General features: G+C 44.6%; 1 protein-coding gene across 1 annotated transcript in view; it reads left to right on the forward strand.

The window, feature by feature from the left end:
* Positions 1–787: 787 nt before the first annotated feature.
* Positions 788–18,646, forward strand: part of tafa1b (TAFA chemokine like family member 1b) — a gene marked incomplete at both ends in the record, with an annotated part of 127,431 nt that continues 109,572 nt past the window's right edge. The window contains one exon of the mRNA XM_084440749.1: positions 788–911. Within this exon, the coding sequence (XP_084296875.1) occupies positions 788–911 (124 nt within the window). The remainder of the gene's footprint in view (positions 912–18,646) is intronic.

Below are 18,646 nucleotides of genomic sequence, written 5' to 3' on the forward strand. Positions count from 1 at the left end.
CACTTTTCAACCAAAATGCAGATTAAAGGGGATTAGTGCAGGAGAGGGGGGTTACGGTGTGCTGTGAATAATTATATGCCTACTGCGTGAATAGTGAGTAGCTTGTCAATGTCATTTGAGGTTGCACTTTTTAAATTATGTCTTTAGTCTTATGCAGATTATTGCACTGTAGGCTAGCTGTCAGGACACCATATGCTGCTTGTCTCTCGCGGGTGTCACGGTTCTCTGGGCTGGAAGGACCCTCCCGAACAGAATACATATTGTTTTTATATGCGTTTCCAGATAAAGCATGTCGTGAAAATACCCTGGCATAATCATTCAGTGTTGCGCATGGAGCATATTGACAAATATCCGTCTAGGTGATGATTAAAGTATTGGTCAAAATGTACCTTGCTCAGGTGATGAAGCTGCAGCACAAATAACATGCTTTAAATGAAAATATCTCCAAGTCATGAAAGCTCTATTTCTGTCATCTCCATTCCAACTTATATTTAAGTGTCTCTTCTATTCTTAGATCTTTTGTCACAAATGTTTGAGATAATCCCACAGACTACAGTACCTCCGTGCCTGCCAATGTCACTCAGTTCCTTCTCTTTCTCCTGAACTGTTACCGACCTTTCATCTTTTTTTCCCACAACCTCTCCTCCTCCATTTGGTTTGTTCTTGCTCCTGCTCCCCCCATCACAAGCCATGTCTCTGAGGGAGTTGTCCTCTCTCATCCCCGTCCTCTCTCTCTCTCTCTCTCTCTCTCTCTCTGTCTGTCTGGCTGTGTAGACGTGTCCCTACCATGTCCTGGTTGCTGGGTGTGTGGATTAGCCTGGGCCTTCTGCTGCTGAGCCAGGCCACGCTGTACCAGACCATCCAGCAGCACCACGTGCCTCGGGCCGGACGCAGTGACATCCAGTACCTGGGTGAGTACCACGCCCATACCTACCTCTCCCTACCGGTACCAGTACCTATCCCCTATACCTGTAACTGTGCCTGGCCTTACCTATGCAAAGGCCGGGTAAAACCACATTTCTCTGACGTCAGCGTCACTGGGTGGAATGCTTTGGTTCCCCAGTATGTTCATGTGAAAAGGGAATTTTAGCTCTACTGTACAACTGTGTTTTACGTGGCTTCTTTACATTGATCACTTTAAGTGGTGTGTATCGCATAGCCTACTAATGTTCCACGGCCTGGCTGGGCTGCAGCTGCTGGTTTGATCAGAGGTTGGATCTCCGCTCTCAGCCCCAGACACACAAAGAGTCGTTTTTTAACAAGGAGATTGGTAACTTTAACAGGGAGAGGATTTTCAGGCTCTTGACTGCAGCAGTCTGACTCTACAGTATCAGGCTTGCTACGTAGATAGGCCTGGCTCTAGGCAAAAAATCCCCATCACTATGCAGTGAAAGAAGTCTGCTTTGATCACCGTGGCTTAGATGGAAATTACAATCATGTTTCTTGCTCGCTTGCCGGAAACATTCAGCAATTAAGCCTGGTTCCTTCTCCACTGCGGGGGGATTGACTGGGGTGGTGTGGTCCTTTCTGTTTACGTGAAAGGAGACCAGTGGTACCCACCGAGCATGGGTGTGTGTGTTTTTAGTTGCAGCAGCAAGAGAGAACGCTTTATGATTTTAACAATGACCCAGTCCTCAAAAACTGCTGACAGGAACAGTGCACCAAAACCTCACTGTGGCTCCAAGAAATCCCAACCCCTGTTAAAACATTGATGCTATCTCAGCTGGTTTCATCCCCCTATCTGAGTTGCATCACATCATGGAGTGAGTAGCTGGTAATTGCAGCACAGCCGAGGAAAAAATAGCCATTGATTTCTGGTGATTCGTGGCGGGAGATGAGATAAAGTTGAACACCGATGGGTTTTAAAGCACTTTTCTGGAGGAATGTTGTGAGTTTTTTTCTTATTTTTTTATGGTGTGGAACAGCTGACACGGGGAATCCACACTACTATCCAGTGGTAGGGGAAGAGTCCTCACTTAAAAGCTCTCTTCTCACTGTCTTCTGCTCTCATTCATTGAAACAAGAGGGTGACAGATTAGCAATAGAAAGCTCTGAATGCTAAAAAATAAAATAAAGTTGCTTCCAGGTTTTTTGGGGAGGTCTAATACGTATTGGTGCTACTAATGTACAAGGAAGTGCATGCCTTACAGTAAGTGTTGTTTGAATAATACAGAGGTCCAGGAGAAAACAAAGAGAAAACCTGGCATACTGCATACTGTACTGTAGGAAAGTCAGGAAGATTATGCCCTAGAAAGGAAGAAAGAAAAACGCTCTAGTTTTGTAAAATGTCTAATCAGAGAGATCATCTCTCTCTCTCTCACACACACATATTTTTTTATTTTTTACTGATGCCATTATTTTATGGCATTTTCATGGGTCCTCTGGGGAGAAAGTGATATGAATTAGAATAATGAACAAACATTCACTCCACATGTTAACATTTTAACATAAGAAACAGGAAGTCTAATGTTGTGGGGCTTTATCAACATGATCAATATTTATTTGAAGCAATGTTTCAGCAAATAATTATTTTCATAAATATAGACTGTAGTTCTGAAACAAATATGCTGTTTGATGGCTTTAATGAATCATTTTATTAGGTAAACATGTAGTCTATCTTTTATTAGGTAAAGATAGATGTAGTCGATAATCAGCAAACACTGCAGCACCATTCATGAATACCCTTAAGTCCAAATGTGTACTAACAGCAACCCGTGATAGATGATGGTAATCATGGGTGCTGACAACGTCATTCGTTTACAATTGTAGTAGAATGTGTAGATGTTCACTCGCCTAATAATCTCACCCACCTCTCCAATGGCTCCATGCCACTGGGTACTGTACAAGATAAGGATGACACTCTTGGCTCTGGTGTTGAGCAACTTGAAAACTGTACAGATATCTCTACTCCTAGATATCTCTACTCCTAGATATCTCTACTCCTAGATATCTCTACTCCTCTGGTGTCTGAAGGAGATGAAGTCGGCCTCAATCTTATTACGCTGCAGAGAGATCTTTGCCGATCTAACCAAATTGTTTTCTCGGAATTGAAATGCTATGATGAACGTTTGAATTAGAATTGATTTTATAATTTGAGGATGCTCTCTGGTTTCACGAGAGCAGACATCCAGATATAAATAGGTATGTAGGGGAGGGAGATCTCACATTGATAAATGCGTTGGTTGTTTATGTTGTTTTCAGACACTCTCAAAATTCAATTTAATAGCCTGCTATAATTAAAAGGGAAAACAGACAAAGGTAAAGTGTGATACATGATGTACTGTCGCTATATGTGTCATACCCTGTTAATATAATAATCAGAATGATGTCTTCATTTATACTGTAGTGTGAAGTACTGTACAGGGTTTGTTTGACAATAACCTTCACTAATAAAAAAAAAGCTCAGTCAGAACATGTTACAATTCATAGCATTTTATAGCTTGCTGAAACCCTTGATAATCCATACAAAAAAACTAACAACCATAGTCTTGGTGTTATTTGCATTATTGCCTTGTTCTTTATGTGCCCATGGATGGTGGATACAACATAATATTATTCCACAACTTGCACTTATCCCCTGTAAAATGAAGGCGTTGTGTGATAGGTGTCTATTAGCAGATAGGTGGATCTGGTACCTCTTGCTGATTAGCTGGGTACCGTATCTAGCATTCTTCAGAATCAGTTTATTGACCATGGTAGTTTTTACACATACTGTACATGTACAGTACTAGGGATTTTGCTTTTGTCAATGGTGCATAACACTGATAGAGACAGCATTAGACAGCGTGCAAGGACAAGAAGGGACAGTGCTTGTCAATAGGTGCATATTCGATGTCCTATGCTTGAGTCTCTTGTAGGTGAGGTTAACTCCCATTTGATTGACAGCCCTTGTACTGTATGAATGCACTGAGGAGCCCTGTCCCTTGAAAGTGAATAAGAAAAAAGCACGTCTAGGCTGAGCAGGTAGGGATGCTGGGGCAAAGGGCTGTGGATATGATCTGAAAGCAGACGGAGTGAAGGTCATGTTGTGCTACTGTACTGTAGGTACAAACGTAATCCTCAAGCCTGTTTGAGCATCTAACAATGTTTGAAAAATCGTCTTATCCCCCTCTGCAATAGCGAGCTGACAGAAAGTCACTGTACAGTACATGCATACCGTAAAATATGACCAGATATAAGGTTTCAGCTTGCATTTATATATTTATCGGAATATTTCAGTGACAAATCGGGTGGTCACAGCTGTGACTTAGATTGAGTAACGAGTCGCCTGACTGCTCCGTCACCTGCTCAGGAAGCCGCTCTCCCCTCCCATGAGTCCCTGCTCCGCGAGCTCTCCTGCGTCCCCCCGCGCGCCAGAAGATTGATGGTGCCCCTATTCGGGGCAGCCAATTCTGGTCTCTCAAGAAATAATCCACCACATTGACAGATGAGCTGAATGTGACATGACACAGGCCTAGCCATGCTCCCTCCTCCTCACCTGCCAGCGCACAGAACCGCCTGCTCCTAACCCTGCTCCTGGAGAAATCAGGCTGCGCTGTATTGCTCTGCGCTAGGTGATTCTTCAGCTAGGCTACAGTGCGAAAATGCACCCTCCCTGGTGACAGGGTCTGTTATCTACAGGCCTCTGACTGGAGTATTTTTAAAACGAGGTGTCTGTCTAATATTTTCTCTTAATGATCTGTTTTATGTTCAACGGCAACACGAGATTTATTCGTTTCCATTCCATTGAGATAATGCTTCGTCATGGTTCTCATGTAGCAATGGCTGCCACATGGAGCTGGAAGCAACAACTCGCTGTTTGTTTTATGACTCTGACTAAACTGTTTAGAAGGGCAGTTGGTTCCCATTTTGCGGTCTTCAGTTGCCATTTTGTGAATCCAAAATCTTGTCAGCCAAAATTACAAGACAGGGCTGCGTTCCGAATCGCATATTTCCATACTATATACAGTAGTATGCCAAAAACGGATGTAGTATGTCCCAATACATAGTATGCCACATGCAGAACACAAAAAATACCAGGATGTCCTACTACATCCGGTCGTATTTTGCAATATGCAAGCCAGCACAATTTCTGGCTATTCTGACCCACAATCCAGTGCGCAGCGGAAATTATGTCACATGTGAGAGTCACACTGTGACAGACGTTTTGATGAATTCCAGCTGTGGATGAATGTCGCTAAATGGACAGCGACGGGTGCGGTCAAATTTCAAGGTGCAATGTTATGATAAGGTAGTATGTCCCAATTGGATGCATTCTGCAGGCAAAGTACATACTTTCTAGGGGCAGCTGGAGTAGGATTTGCTGCAGTGTGTCAATGTTGTGTGTCTCTGACTCTCTATTAATCCACTTTGGTGACCGTGACTCGATGAGTCAGATGTTCTCTTCATAGTCACAGGCAGCAGACATAAGGCTAAAGTTAGCGGTTTATAAGCAAGGACAGATGACAGTCTAATGATTTCTAGATGATATTAAGCACAGATTATGTAAAGTTCAAGATGGAGGGGTTGTGGTTCGTTTATGGTAGCAAGCCTTTCTAATCCATGCAGCCTTGTTATAATGATTTAAACCATCGATTAAATAGCTTGCAATGACTAACCTAATCACAGATGATTGGAAGGCGTTTTAATGAGCTTAATGTGCAGTGTGCCATGAGACGCAGGACTCCCTCATTTGGGTAAAGCTCTTGAGGCAGAAGAAAAACATATAATTACTATGATTATCAGTGACACAGAAATAACTACACAGCAATGCAGTTGAAAGTGACTAATAGTGCTAAATGATATGAGAATACCTCAACAGACATGAGAAAGGTATTGGGGGGTGGGGGTGATGTTTGTTTGGCAGTTGGGCCTCATGTGCCATAAAGGCTACCATTATACATTGGAATGCTCTGTGAGTTGATCTGTCCATCAGCATGATGACCGCTGTAGAAGATAGATGCCCTTTTCTGGCAGTGTTTTCATTTATGCAGTATAGTTGGTTTTCTCTGTCTAATTTTCACAGCTTTTTTATGCTAGTTCCCCTTCACAGTTCTCTGGTACAGTATATCGCATGTTAAGGACATGCACTTGAGTATTACAGTGTTCAAACAGAATTCAGCTACTCTCAACATAAATGTAATCTGTATGACTGGTTTGCTTTTGCAGTTGTCGTTTACATGCTATGTTTGCATACTGCTGAGGGGCAAGCTGCTTAATGTCAATGAATAGAACGGCAAACTGGAAAATAACATCATCTTTTTGTGCTTTTGTTTGACTATTAATCTGATTTCACACCCACTTTTAATTGGGAGGACTAATTGGTGTGAGAATTGATGGTGGAAACGGCATTCAATTAAATTGTTCTCACTTCAATGGACAGCCACTTAATCCAATTTCTGCAAAGTGGATAAAAATGTTTGATCAGCTTGGCAGAGATGACTCAAGGACTTTTCAAGTGGAAATACCTCCTCAAACACACACGCACGCACGTATACACACACACATGCACACACACACACACACAGACACACACACACACACACACACACACACATATGCACGCGCACACTCACACGCACACACACACAGACACACACACACACACACACACACACACACACACACATACACACACACACACACACACACACACACACACACACACACACACACACACACACACACACACACACACACACACACAGTCTATGATCACCCATCATACCGACGGGGCACGAAATCCAGAACATTGGAATGGCTTTCTCACTGAGATAGCAGAAGGCATGGCACATGAGTACATTTCTCATTGGCTAAAAACTGTATTTCTGTATCCCCTTCATATCAAACAAATGCACTTCTTTAGTGGTTGGTTGTAATTGGCGATTGGAATCAACATAAGCGATATAAATATAATTAAACCTTATTTCCCGGCATGCTGGCTGTAATAGTCATCTTCTATCTTAGAACCCCGAAGCCTTTAATCTGGTCTCACATTGGGTTATAATTGCTGTGAAAACTTAAGGTGTTAGTAGAGGGTTCATTGGCGAGGGCTCTCACTCACTATCACAGCGCATGCCCTTCGAGGTAATGAAATCAACCTCTTAAAGCCAGGCTATAACTGACTGATCATTCCTGTGCAGAACACCACTCTCTCCTTCCACCAGCCTCTCTTTCACCTCCCTCTCTCCATCCATCCCTCCATCCCCCCACCTCCCCCAAACTCCTCCCCTCAGACGATTTGTCATGGATCAGATGAGACAATTTGTCATGGATTAGTGCACTTAAATGTCTGTGTGATAGTGGAAGCAGGCACTGGAAAAGCTTAGGAATCCTATTACACTGCTTTTTATTGCCAGCGGGGGGAAGGGAAGGATAGAGGTTGAATTGGCACTTTATAAGAGCTTCATACATTTTCTTTTCTCTCAGCACGCAGAATCGCTGATTCATCTGAAGTCATCTTGTAGGTGGTCCCACGGACGGCTCTTGGAATAAATGTAGAGAAGATGTTAAGTAGATCAGAATACTTTTACTTTCTGCTTAGTCACGATAGTCAGCGTTGTGTTACTGGTTTGTATTTCAGAGCTTTGAAACAGTCCTATTGGTTTCTGCTTCACTCATTCAGTGACTTATTTGCTAAGAAATACAGAATGATTACTTTCATTTGAGCTTCTCTAATAACATAGGTACACAGAGATTATATCACAAATGGAGATTTCTACTGCTCAGTATTCGCTCTAGCCCTATTCAGCACAGATTGCCAGAGTATCGGTATTTACCGAGCAGACATTCCCTATCACAGGCTGCGTTCTCACTACATACATTTTGATGGGGATTGTCTTATCCTCTCTCTGAAGTCAGATAATTGTGTCAGACAGAACAGGCGCAGTTTATAACAGACTCTTGACAAACGGGGAAGAGGACGGCCCAACTTTATTTTAGGATCAAGATGTGTCCCTGCACCAGTTTTAATATCAGTGTTGTCATGCAATATACAGAACATTGTGACATCCTCAAGGGTACGGTAGCCTACTGTACAGAGTAGAACCTTAGGGAATGGAAACTTGCAAAAATGCAAATCCGTAACACTGTTTGATACAGCTGGGATGACACCTGTGCCCTCTGTCGACTGTTTTAAAGTTTGGCTGAACTGAAATAGCTTGCTTATGGTAATGAAGTAAAGAGATACAGGCAGGGTATTGTAATGCAGCGCTGGTTCTCTCCAGCGTCATTTAGAACCACTACACGGGACGAATACGGCGCCCGTTTGGCGTTTTGTTTGCGGAGGACTCGCTTTGCGGCAGCGCCAAATTTTCTGGGTGACAGTCACAACTGATTGTCTTAAATGTTGTCTTAATGGTCACTACTGTGTGAATTTTTGCATACTTTAAAGTTTGAGAATGATCCTGAATAGATATAAATAATAAGAAAGGTCATTCTCTGCAGGGAGTGGGGGCAAGGACAGACAGCCAATGAAATGACAGAACTGCTGCTGTGTTTTGACCTCCGTTGTCTTTGTCATCCAAACTCTCTTGCCTTGACCATACTAGTTGAAATACACAGAGACGGGACAATTGATAAACACTTGTGGGTTATTCCTCATGTCTGTATTGATCGTCCCTTGCTCATTCTTCCTGTTGTAACTGCTGAAATACAGTATGTATTAGCATGTTTGTGTAGCTCTGCTTTCCAGTGCCTGTCTGGGTCTTCATGATCCCCCCCCCCTCCTCCCACACACACACACACACACACAGCCAGGGAATGGCTGCGCATTGCATCTGCATTACTGTACTATCTGTCTCATTAATTAATTCATGGTTGTGCACAATGTGCATTATTTATTGCATTGAAGACAGTATTGTGATGGTGCAATGGTGCCATGTGTTGGCAGTGATGGCCATTGTACCATAATTGTACCATAATTTCACTGGTGGTTTCAAAAGGAAATGGATATACCTTTAGAAAATACCAGTACTACATACAGTACCAATACTCTCTTAAATAAATTTCCGCTCATCATAACGTATGGATAAAAAAATAAATGTCGAACTCATCTTGCTGTGTACTCATTGGCAGGGGCTCAAACTCCATTCATCATGTCTGATACTCTGTCTGGCTGTATCTGTTCTGCTTTGCTGAGACAGCATAACATCATCTCATCACCTCTTTATCAGCCATGTGGAGAGATGTTAATATAGGAAGAGGTTGGGGGCGGGGCGGGGGGGTGTCATCATAGCACCAGTAAACAAGATGCACTGTACAGTACATTCCGGATAAGAGGTTAGACACTTAAATAGTAGATATGGTATCTGGACAGTGTCAGTTGACGTGCCATGCTTATTTTATGCATGTCAAAATAGATAGTGTATCTTGAGAGTGTCAGTCAACATACCATACATATTTTATGCATGGTCACAATACTGTGTGTGTGTCGCTGGATGTGTGCTACTCGTTACTGCAGGGTAGACCGCTCTGAAAACTGTTACATGTGATATATCTTCATTTGCCACAGTATCTCAGGTCCGTGCCAAGTTGACTGAGCGTGCTGTATTTTGTGGCTTCCTGCTCTGTCCCAGGCCTGGCCCTGATTGGCCCGGAGTGTGATAGGATGAGGGATGAGGTGGTGTCTCTGTGTGTCTGACTGTGTGGCCTAATGACCCAGAGGACTCCTCCTCTTCCTCTCTGTCTGGTCATTAGCTGTCCTGCCCATCTGTCTGTGGCGTCCGCCTCCTCCCCTCCCTCCCATTGTTTTACCAACAAACTATACGTCAACATTTGGCTGTAGAGCTTTCTGCAGGGCTGCCAAAACAGTATGTAAAACCACATTTGGTTCACGGGCAATTTAGCAAAACTGGTGGTAGATATTTAGAGGCAGCATTATTTATAAGAACCCCGTGTCGTGCACGCCATGGATGATCTTCGTCTGTACTGTATGTGTCAATGCAAAAACTACTGTACACAGTGCATTTCCAGCCAAATGGTTTCATGCGGAGAGATGAGGGAACACCGGGAGGAAGTGCCGCGGTTCTAGGCGTCAGTCAGCCGCTTGCATCGTCACCATGTTTGCCGTCGTGGGATTGGAAAGCCATCGTGACACTGTACCCCCTCTGTTCCCCCCCAGTCCAGAATCCAAGGGGCAGAGAAGTGTATAGGTTCAGTACTCTAACACCATTGTTGGAAAACACGTGTCATATTTTAAATGGACTGCACTTATATGGCGCTTTTCCACCTTAGCGGCACTCAAAGCGCTTTACAATGGCCTCTCATTCATCCATTCACACAGACATTCACACACCAATGGCGGCAGCTGCCATGCAAGGTGCTAACCTGCTCATTGGGAGCAATTTTGGGGTTAGGGGTGTCTTGCTCAAGGACACTTCGACATGTGGACAGTCGGAGCCGGGATTCGAACCGCTGACCCTTCCATCATTGAACGACCCGCTCTACCAACTGAGCTACAGCCGCCCCAATATTTTACCCATATTTTCATGTGCTCTCCACCTGCCTGGCCTGGCTCCAGCACACCACCCTGTGCACTGGTGCAGTGCTGTATGAATCATGCAGTACATCCATCTGTAGCTCTGGTGCTGCTCTGGATCAGGAGAGAGGTGATGAATCTCGTTGTCCTTATTCAGCTCTGCGTTGTGTTTTTTGTTTCCAATAAAAGACGGCCCCAATCTCACACAATACCACACAGTCCAGTGTCTCCTTTTCAGGTGTATTCCAAATGAATCTATCCAACACGGGATTTGAGCCTCAGCAAAAGCGATTTATTCCAGAAGGTTTTACATACAAAAGACGATGGCATGCCTAATGTACAGTTGACCTCTCTGTATGCTGTCTGAACCCAAATCCAAGCATTGGTCTCGTTGCAACGTTCTTATGTGGTTTGTGTGTCCCCCCCTCCCTCGTCTCTTCTCCGATAAGACTGTTTCTCTGGTCTCTTCTGTGGCCTTGTTTTGTCCCATTAACCTATGCCTCCTCGGTGCCCAGGCCTTTATCTCTAACCACAACAATGGTGTTTGGCCCAGAGTGTACCAGCCATGGGATGTCTTTATCTCATAAGTCTATGGAAGAGGGACACTTCTTACCGAAAACTCAAGCCGACAGCTATACTCAGAGGTCAATCATCATAATTAGGAAATAGCTAACAGGATCATATTAAAAGGCATTTCTCTGAAAATCAACAATATTCAACAGAGGGAAGGTACGATCTCCAAAATCGAAGACCCTCAACGCAGACGTAGTATAAGTCTCCACGATGTATCGACTGTTGAGAAACCGGTCGCATGACTCGTCTCATGACTCTCAGTCTTACCAATACCATTAGTCATGCCGTACCCTCTCTCTGTCATGTTCATCCCTTCATACATGCCCACTAATGCAAGGGCGGAGTTGCAGAAAAGCAATGTTAACATGTGCTCACGCATGAGCGGTTGGAACACTCCCATACAGAGATGATTTTATATAAGTGAGCAGTTGCTCGCCGGAGTGCTCTGGCATGCAATGCATTCGCGCTGTGCGCATCCTATCACCACAATCACGCACAGTGTGTCACTTCTGGGCCTCCGTACGGAGACTGAGCCGCGGCGAGGTAATTAGAATGCTTGTGATTCACACGGGAGGGCAGAGTGAGCCGCCAGCTCACAGTTTCTCAGAGTTCTTCGGAAAATCAGAGACGCCGGCCGGGAGCCAAACAGAGGCTGGGCTGGAGGGGGGGGGGGGGGGGGGGGGGCTACTCACGCATGGGCTGTGACTGTTTGTTCCACCGGAGGAGTTTGGTTGCAGACTACAACGATGGGGGGGGAGGAGGGGGGGGGTGAAGAGGGGGATGAGGGCCTGGGAGAAGGACGGTGGAGGAGTGTGAGGGGGGGGTGGAGGAGGGGGGGGGGGGGAAGAGGGGGATGAGGGCATGGGAGAAGGAGGGGGGGGGGGGGAAGAGGGGGATGAGGGCCTGGGAGAAGGACGGTGGAGGAGTGTGAGGAGGGAGGGAAGTGGGAGGAAGATGGAAATTTCTCTGCAGGCCTCATTAGATGTGGGGAGTGTATGTTTCCACTCCGGAAATATGAATTTCTGACAGGCCATGTTCCCTTCCCTGACACTGTGACGCTGAGAGTGACACAATATGCGTTTGTGTGTGTGTATGTGTGTGTGTGTGTGTTCTGCATGTACGTACTGCATGTGCATTTGTGTGTGTGTGTGCAGGCGCGTGTACATGTGTGTGCGTGCGTGTGTGTGTGTGTGAGCCTGGGGGTCTCAGGGAGACAGCGTGTGACAGTGGCAGCTGTGTATGCTGTAGCAATCTGCCCCTGGCTGCCTTATACAGATAGGAAATGTCTCATCTCCAGTCATGCTCTCACAGAGAGAGGTGTGATAGTGGTGTCCTGTCATCATACAGTACACCTCAAACATCTGCAGGATTTAAAGAACGTGACACATGTATTCCTCCTCTAGGTCTATTAATTCATTTATTTGCATGGCTGCAACAGAGAACAGCAAGTCTTTGGTCCTCAGCTCGGTATATCAATCAATTTTAGATAAATTGCACTTCAACTCAATGTCAATCTATGCTGTACTTTTGTGTGCACCATCATAAATACATTAATCACTTCTGATCAACCGGCTGACACGTTATTGTCTCGACCCACAATGATGATGGAGGCTTTTGTAATCCTGAAAGGCCATTGTCCTCTGTCTGATTATTTAGTCGAGAGCCATGCAGTCGAGGATGTGCTCCAGCATCCACCCTGTTTTGGGGAGATGCCTGGAATTAGCCTGAGCACCACTTGAGGCGCCAATCAATAAATGCGATCTAAATGAGACTTAGGTGATGAAAGCTCTTCATCCTGCCTCAGAGGTGCTATCCAACACCGGAGTAATGTGCCACTCTCTTCAGGGGCTTTTCCACGGCAGAGCCGGACGGTTTTGAGCATGGGGCGGAGCGATTCCAGTGGTGTTTCACTCACATGGCTGTATTTCGAACCGAAAGGCTCATCCCTACGCCCTACACACTACGGAGTGTCATACCTTCGTAGTGAGCACTGTGAAGGGCATAGGGAGTAGGGTGTGAAAATAACGCTAGTTTGGAATGCCCTTCAACGTCATTTTCAGGGCTGTCGCATGTGTCGACAGCCTGTCACAAGATACTAACCATAACCATTGTTTATGAATGAATCCTATCTTAACTGAAGCTAAGCTTTCGGAGTGGGAAAGTGATGTGTCCTGATCTCAAACTATTATTAGCCCATATACTCAGGGGTCAATCATCATAATTAGAAACAGCTAACAGGATCGGATTAAACCAATACATTTCTCTGAAAATAGCCATTTCCTCAACAGTATAACTAGTTACAGTACTTGAGCCTCCGTAAGGTGCCCAAGCAGGGTGTTCACTGCTGTGTGTGTGTGTGTGTATGTATTGGTGGGTGGCTGGATGGGCTTTGTTTGCACCATATCTCAAAAACAAATAGCCCTATGATGTTCATACTTGGTACATTCCACCCAAGGTAACCTGGACCTCATTAGATTTTGGAGTGGAACTGAATTACAGGGCAGATCCACAAATTATTTTTCTATTTTCCTTAAGTGTATAGGAATTATTAATACTTCCGACCGACACCCAGATCACAGCAACAACTACCTATCTACGTTGCATTATTTCACTCTCTCCATTGCATGATTTGTCACGCCCATTTTTAAAAAGTAATTTTTTTCTTGTCCTCAAAAAGGATTTCACACAGATATGGTCCAGCTTGGTTCCAGGTTAAAAACTCATTAGGATTTTCTGAAATGTCAATGGAGTGAATGTAGTGAAATTCACTTCCTGAAACAAAGCAAAAACAAAAGTGTCCTGTCACTAAGGCGCAAGTTGGCACCTCACCTGAGTGCAGTCTAGTTTGTTGGCATTTCATTTTGACAACTGATAAGTTGATATTTTGCACAGCAAACAAGCAGAATAATTCATGGCTAGCTGGTGACATCTGGTGTGATCTTGCATTGTGTTAGGCTATATAAGACAGCATTTGAGTTGGTTTATTCTGATAATACTAGACAAACAGTGATCGCTGAACTGTTCTGGAACATTCTGCAGCGATGTTACCAGAAATATAGAAACACTTGTTATTCTACCACACACACACACACACACACGCACACACACACACACACACACACACACACACACACACACACACACACAGTGGTGGCAAATACTGTAGTTGGCAAACTTAGCTGGTTAGCAACATAGCCTATTGTGCCATTGTTCATATAACAGATATGCAAATCTATAACTGCATCACATGCTGTCTGGTTTTAGCAGCTTGACAGATGGAAAAAGACACAGCAAAGCCTTCCCTTGAGTCCGGAGCAGCGCGGAACAGCGCCAAGCAGCCCTGGCAACCATTTGTCTGGCCCTACAATCGTCTTTAGACTCTCTCTCTCTCTCTCCCTCTGTTCCCTTCTCTCTCTGTCCCATTCTCTCTCTGTCTCTTTCTCTCTCTATTTCTCTGTTCCCTTCTATCTCTGTCTCTCTCTCTCTCTCTCTGTTCTCTCTCCCCCCATCTCTCTGTCTGTCTCTCTCTTTCTCTCACACCTTCTCTCTCTGTCTCCCCTTCTCTCTGTCTCTCTCTTTCTCTCTCTCACCTCTCTGTCTGTCTGTCTCACCGTCACATACTAATGCTAGTGATGTCGGTTGGAGAATACGAGCTCTCATAAGGTGTCCCAGACACCCGTGAACACAGCCGCACAGCCGACGGTGAGAATGGGTGCAGAGCGGTAGACCTCAGAATCACTGGCCTCCATGTAAGCTGTATCCTCACTACATGGACGATTACAAGCAGGTCGTTCAAAGCAAGGTGGCGACCCAACCGTATTGCTTTTAGACATTCAAAGTGAAGTTTAAAGTGAATGGAAAAATGAGGGGAAGTGATAAATATGGCCAACTGATATCTTGTTCGCAGCATCCTCTTCCTCATTGTGAATCAGTGGTTGTCCTGGTGTGTGTATTCCATTCCCCTAGCGTGTTTTTGTGTCTGTGGAGCAGGAGATTGGATTTGGGATTTCCATGTATGGATGCCCGCCCGGGCAAGGCAGACAGAACAGGCGAGGAAGCTGGTCATTGGCTGGGGTGGGGGGGGGGAGGGATTTGGCTGATCAAGCCCTTTCCCTACACGATGACTGCCATCGATCATCATTTACCCTGCCGCTTCTGGCGAAATGCTAGGTGCCTGCCACCTTACCTCAGAATGCCTTTCTCTGTCAGACATTTGCATCAGCCAATCACCTGCTCTGCTGCCATCTCCGTGTCCCCGCCAGACAGATGGCGTCCATTTTGATCAGGGAGGCACTGTAAGGGAGAGTAGGCAGTGGCTAAACGAGCGCCTGTCATTGGGTCCTCATGAGTGGGCTGTCCTGCCGGCCTGCCTGACTGTATGTACATTAACCTTTTTAAACACTCCCAGTCTCTGCCTTGCCAGGGGGGCGGGCCTTGCCAATATGCGTCAGTCACCCTGCAATAGTCATCCGGGTTTTGCCGGGTTTGTCTGTGTGCAAGACATGACGGTGTGTATGCGTTCTAGCTGCTCTTTCTCAGTGTGTGTGGGTGTGTGTGTGTGTGTGTGTGTGTGTGTGTGTGTGTGTGTGTGTGTGTGTGTGAAAAATGGTTCTGGCAGTTGAGTGGGGCACCTCTTGCTCCTGTCTGTGATTCCGCCTACCCAGTGTGGCGGTCGTCCTGGCCCAGTCTGTCAGTGTCAGCCGGGGGGGCTCAGTCAGCCTGCTCCTCCCACACAGTCTGCCTGATCTGAATCTTCCTCAGTGGCTCTGAAGAGCAGCTATAATGGAATAGCCTATCTTTACAGTGCACAAGATAACGCTGGCATTTGAACTAGTCTTGATGGTAAAACTTCTCCTTAGTAGCTGCAGAGGAACGCGCGCACATCAAACTAAGTGCAACAGGTGTTCGACAAAAAAACAACAGCTTGTGACCGAGATCGTTTCACCTGAAGAAGTCCATTTGTACCGAAACATTGTTCCCCATTTATTAAACTTAAAATTAGAGTGCGGACATTCTCTCTGCCCTAAACATTCTCCTTTGAAGAGCTGTGTATGAGATAGCTATCAACATTGTCATGTGACCTGGATCTGTCACACTCAGATAAAACCCTGTAATTCTGTACTGTAAAATCTGTTCAGTTCTGGAAATAGAAGGCTACCGTTTTTGACTGCAGCACCTAATCCCAAGATAGGCACATTATTTTTCCTGTCAAACAAGCCGGAGTGATATGTAAACAAATGACCATAGCTACTGTATCTACCTTGCTCTCTGCCAATTCACTATCACTATTGGTCTTATCTCTGTTCCTCCTCGCCCTGGCTGGCACGTACATCCTTAGCATCAAATCTGTCTCTGATCTCGTCACGCTTGCAAATCCATTTTTAGAAGGTTAGACTTTAATGACAGGCATTTCCTCATTCTCCTGCTCTCAGATATAAGATTACACATTTCACCCTGAGCAACAGACAGAAACTAATCGGCAGCGCATGTAAAATGTGTGCTGGGGTGCCGTGGATGACAGCTCTGCCAGGCTAGAGTCTGGGATCAGGGGTTTAATGAGCCAGCATAAACCCAACCTTGATGTCAACCGCTGGGAACCGAGCAAGAACATGGTGTTTCATCCCACGGATGTGGTCTCTCCCTAGGAACCTTTAAGACAGGAAGTAATCCTGAGACCAAGTTGCAGATGAGCCCTGTATTATAAAATACTGACTATTTCTTTCTTACACACACTCACATTTTAACACACTGTATGCTCAGTGTAGCCCATTTCTATTTTGCTGTACAATATTTTACTTTGATTATCAAAGTAAGTATGATGAATATATTATTATACAATATTACAATAAATGCTACCATTTATTTTGAATATACTGTATGCCATGGATATTTTATCTTAGCCACAGAGCCAGCATGGGTGTGATAGTATAACATACTGTACAAACATGTGTGACAGTTTCTTATTCCTAATCTGGTTTGTATAAAATTGGTTTGTATAAAATGTGATGATCTAAACTGAAATTGAGTATATTTTCCCCTAGAGTCATGACTTCAGTATCTGACATACATTTTAATAGTTATTTAATAAATAAAAAAGCATGACTCTAGGGAAAAATATACTCCATTTCACTTTAGATCAGTTTCAGTTTCAGTTTCGATCATTATAATTTATACAAACTAATTAAGTGCACGCAGGCACGCATACTCAGTGAGTGCGAGCGTGTGTGCCTGTGTGCATTCCTGCATGCATACATTATTGTGTGTGTGAGGCATGTCTAGATCATAAGTAATTACACAATTAGCATTTGAATAGCATGGTGAGATTCATTTCCATTAGGCCTTAATCAAAGGCAGTCAGCCGACCATGTAGTCATAGTGCAGTCTATGATGTGTGATTGAAAACAGCAGAATGAGTTGTTCTTTAATTATTAGCTCTTTGGCAAATGCTCAAGTGCTTATTATCATTAATGAACACATACAGTATGATGATGAAGTGTTGTTTGAAAATCTGAGCTAAAAATGTTCAATTGTGTGGAAAGGTTCATCGTAGGTAGGCGTATGTAACCTCTGTGCTATGAGCTAGCAATGTGGGTTTTGTGTACACCACACTCCCAGAAGGCCATAGAAGAATGCCCCGTGTTGCTGGTTTGATCTCGGCTTGCGTGAGCGCTTTGATGTGGCCACACCTCTATGGGAGGAGGCACCTTCAGCTCCAAGTTGTACTCAGTTATAATCATTATTACTGTATAATTGCAGAAGCAGAACCAAACGGAGGTCTACAAAGACCTGGTTTTCATCAGAGAAGCTCAATCACTTTAACATTTGTCATAGCAATACCGCTATATTTAAATGTTTAAAATCTTACGAAAATCTGACTTTATCAGCTTTAATTGCAGATAATAACCAAATGTGAGAGTCCAGACCAGATCCCTATTCAGTCCCGTGAATTAATTTAAATAATCAAAGAGCTTTCCTCCACACTAGCTTGCTTTGTTAAATTGAAGATGTTGATCTAATCCTTTTTTCACATTTGTTTTATTAAGCTCATGGATGAAAAGGTGTCATGTCATTCCTCGCACAAAAGATTGGAGCATAAATGAAGCACAATAAATAGTTGCCATGAGGTTTGAAGCTCGGTTTCCCTGTTATATTCTTGCACCACTTAGCATGAGTTGAATATACGGTACTGTAAACACACACACACGCACACACAGAGCACACACAGAGCACACACAGAGCACACACAGAGCACACACAGAGCACACACACGGAGCACACACAGAGCACACACAGAGCACACACAGAGCACACACACGGAGCACACACGGAGCACACACAGAGCACACACAGAGCACACACAGAGCACACACACGAGCACACACAGAGCACACACAGAGCACACACGGAGCACACACAGAGCACACACAGAGCACACACACGGAGCACACACAGAGCACACACACACGCACACACAGAGCACACACAGAGCACACACAGAGCACACACAGAGCACACACACGGAGCACACACAGAGCACACACAGAGCACACACATGCGCACACACAGAGCACACACATGCGCACACACAGAGCACACACAGAGCACACACAGAGCACA

The sequence above is a fragment of the Borostomias antarcticus genome, assembly GCF_949987555.1.
Source record: "Borostomias antarcticus genome assembly, chromosome: 7".
NCBI lineage: Eukaryota > Metazoa > Chordata > Actinopteri > Stomiiformes > Stomiidae > Borostomias > Borostomias antarcticus.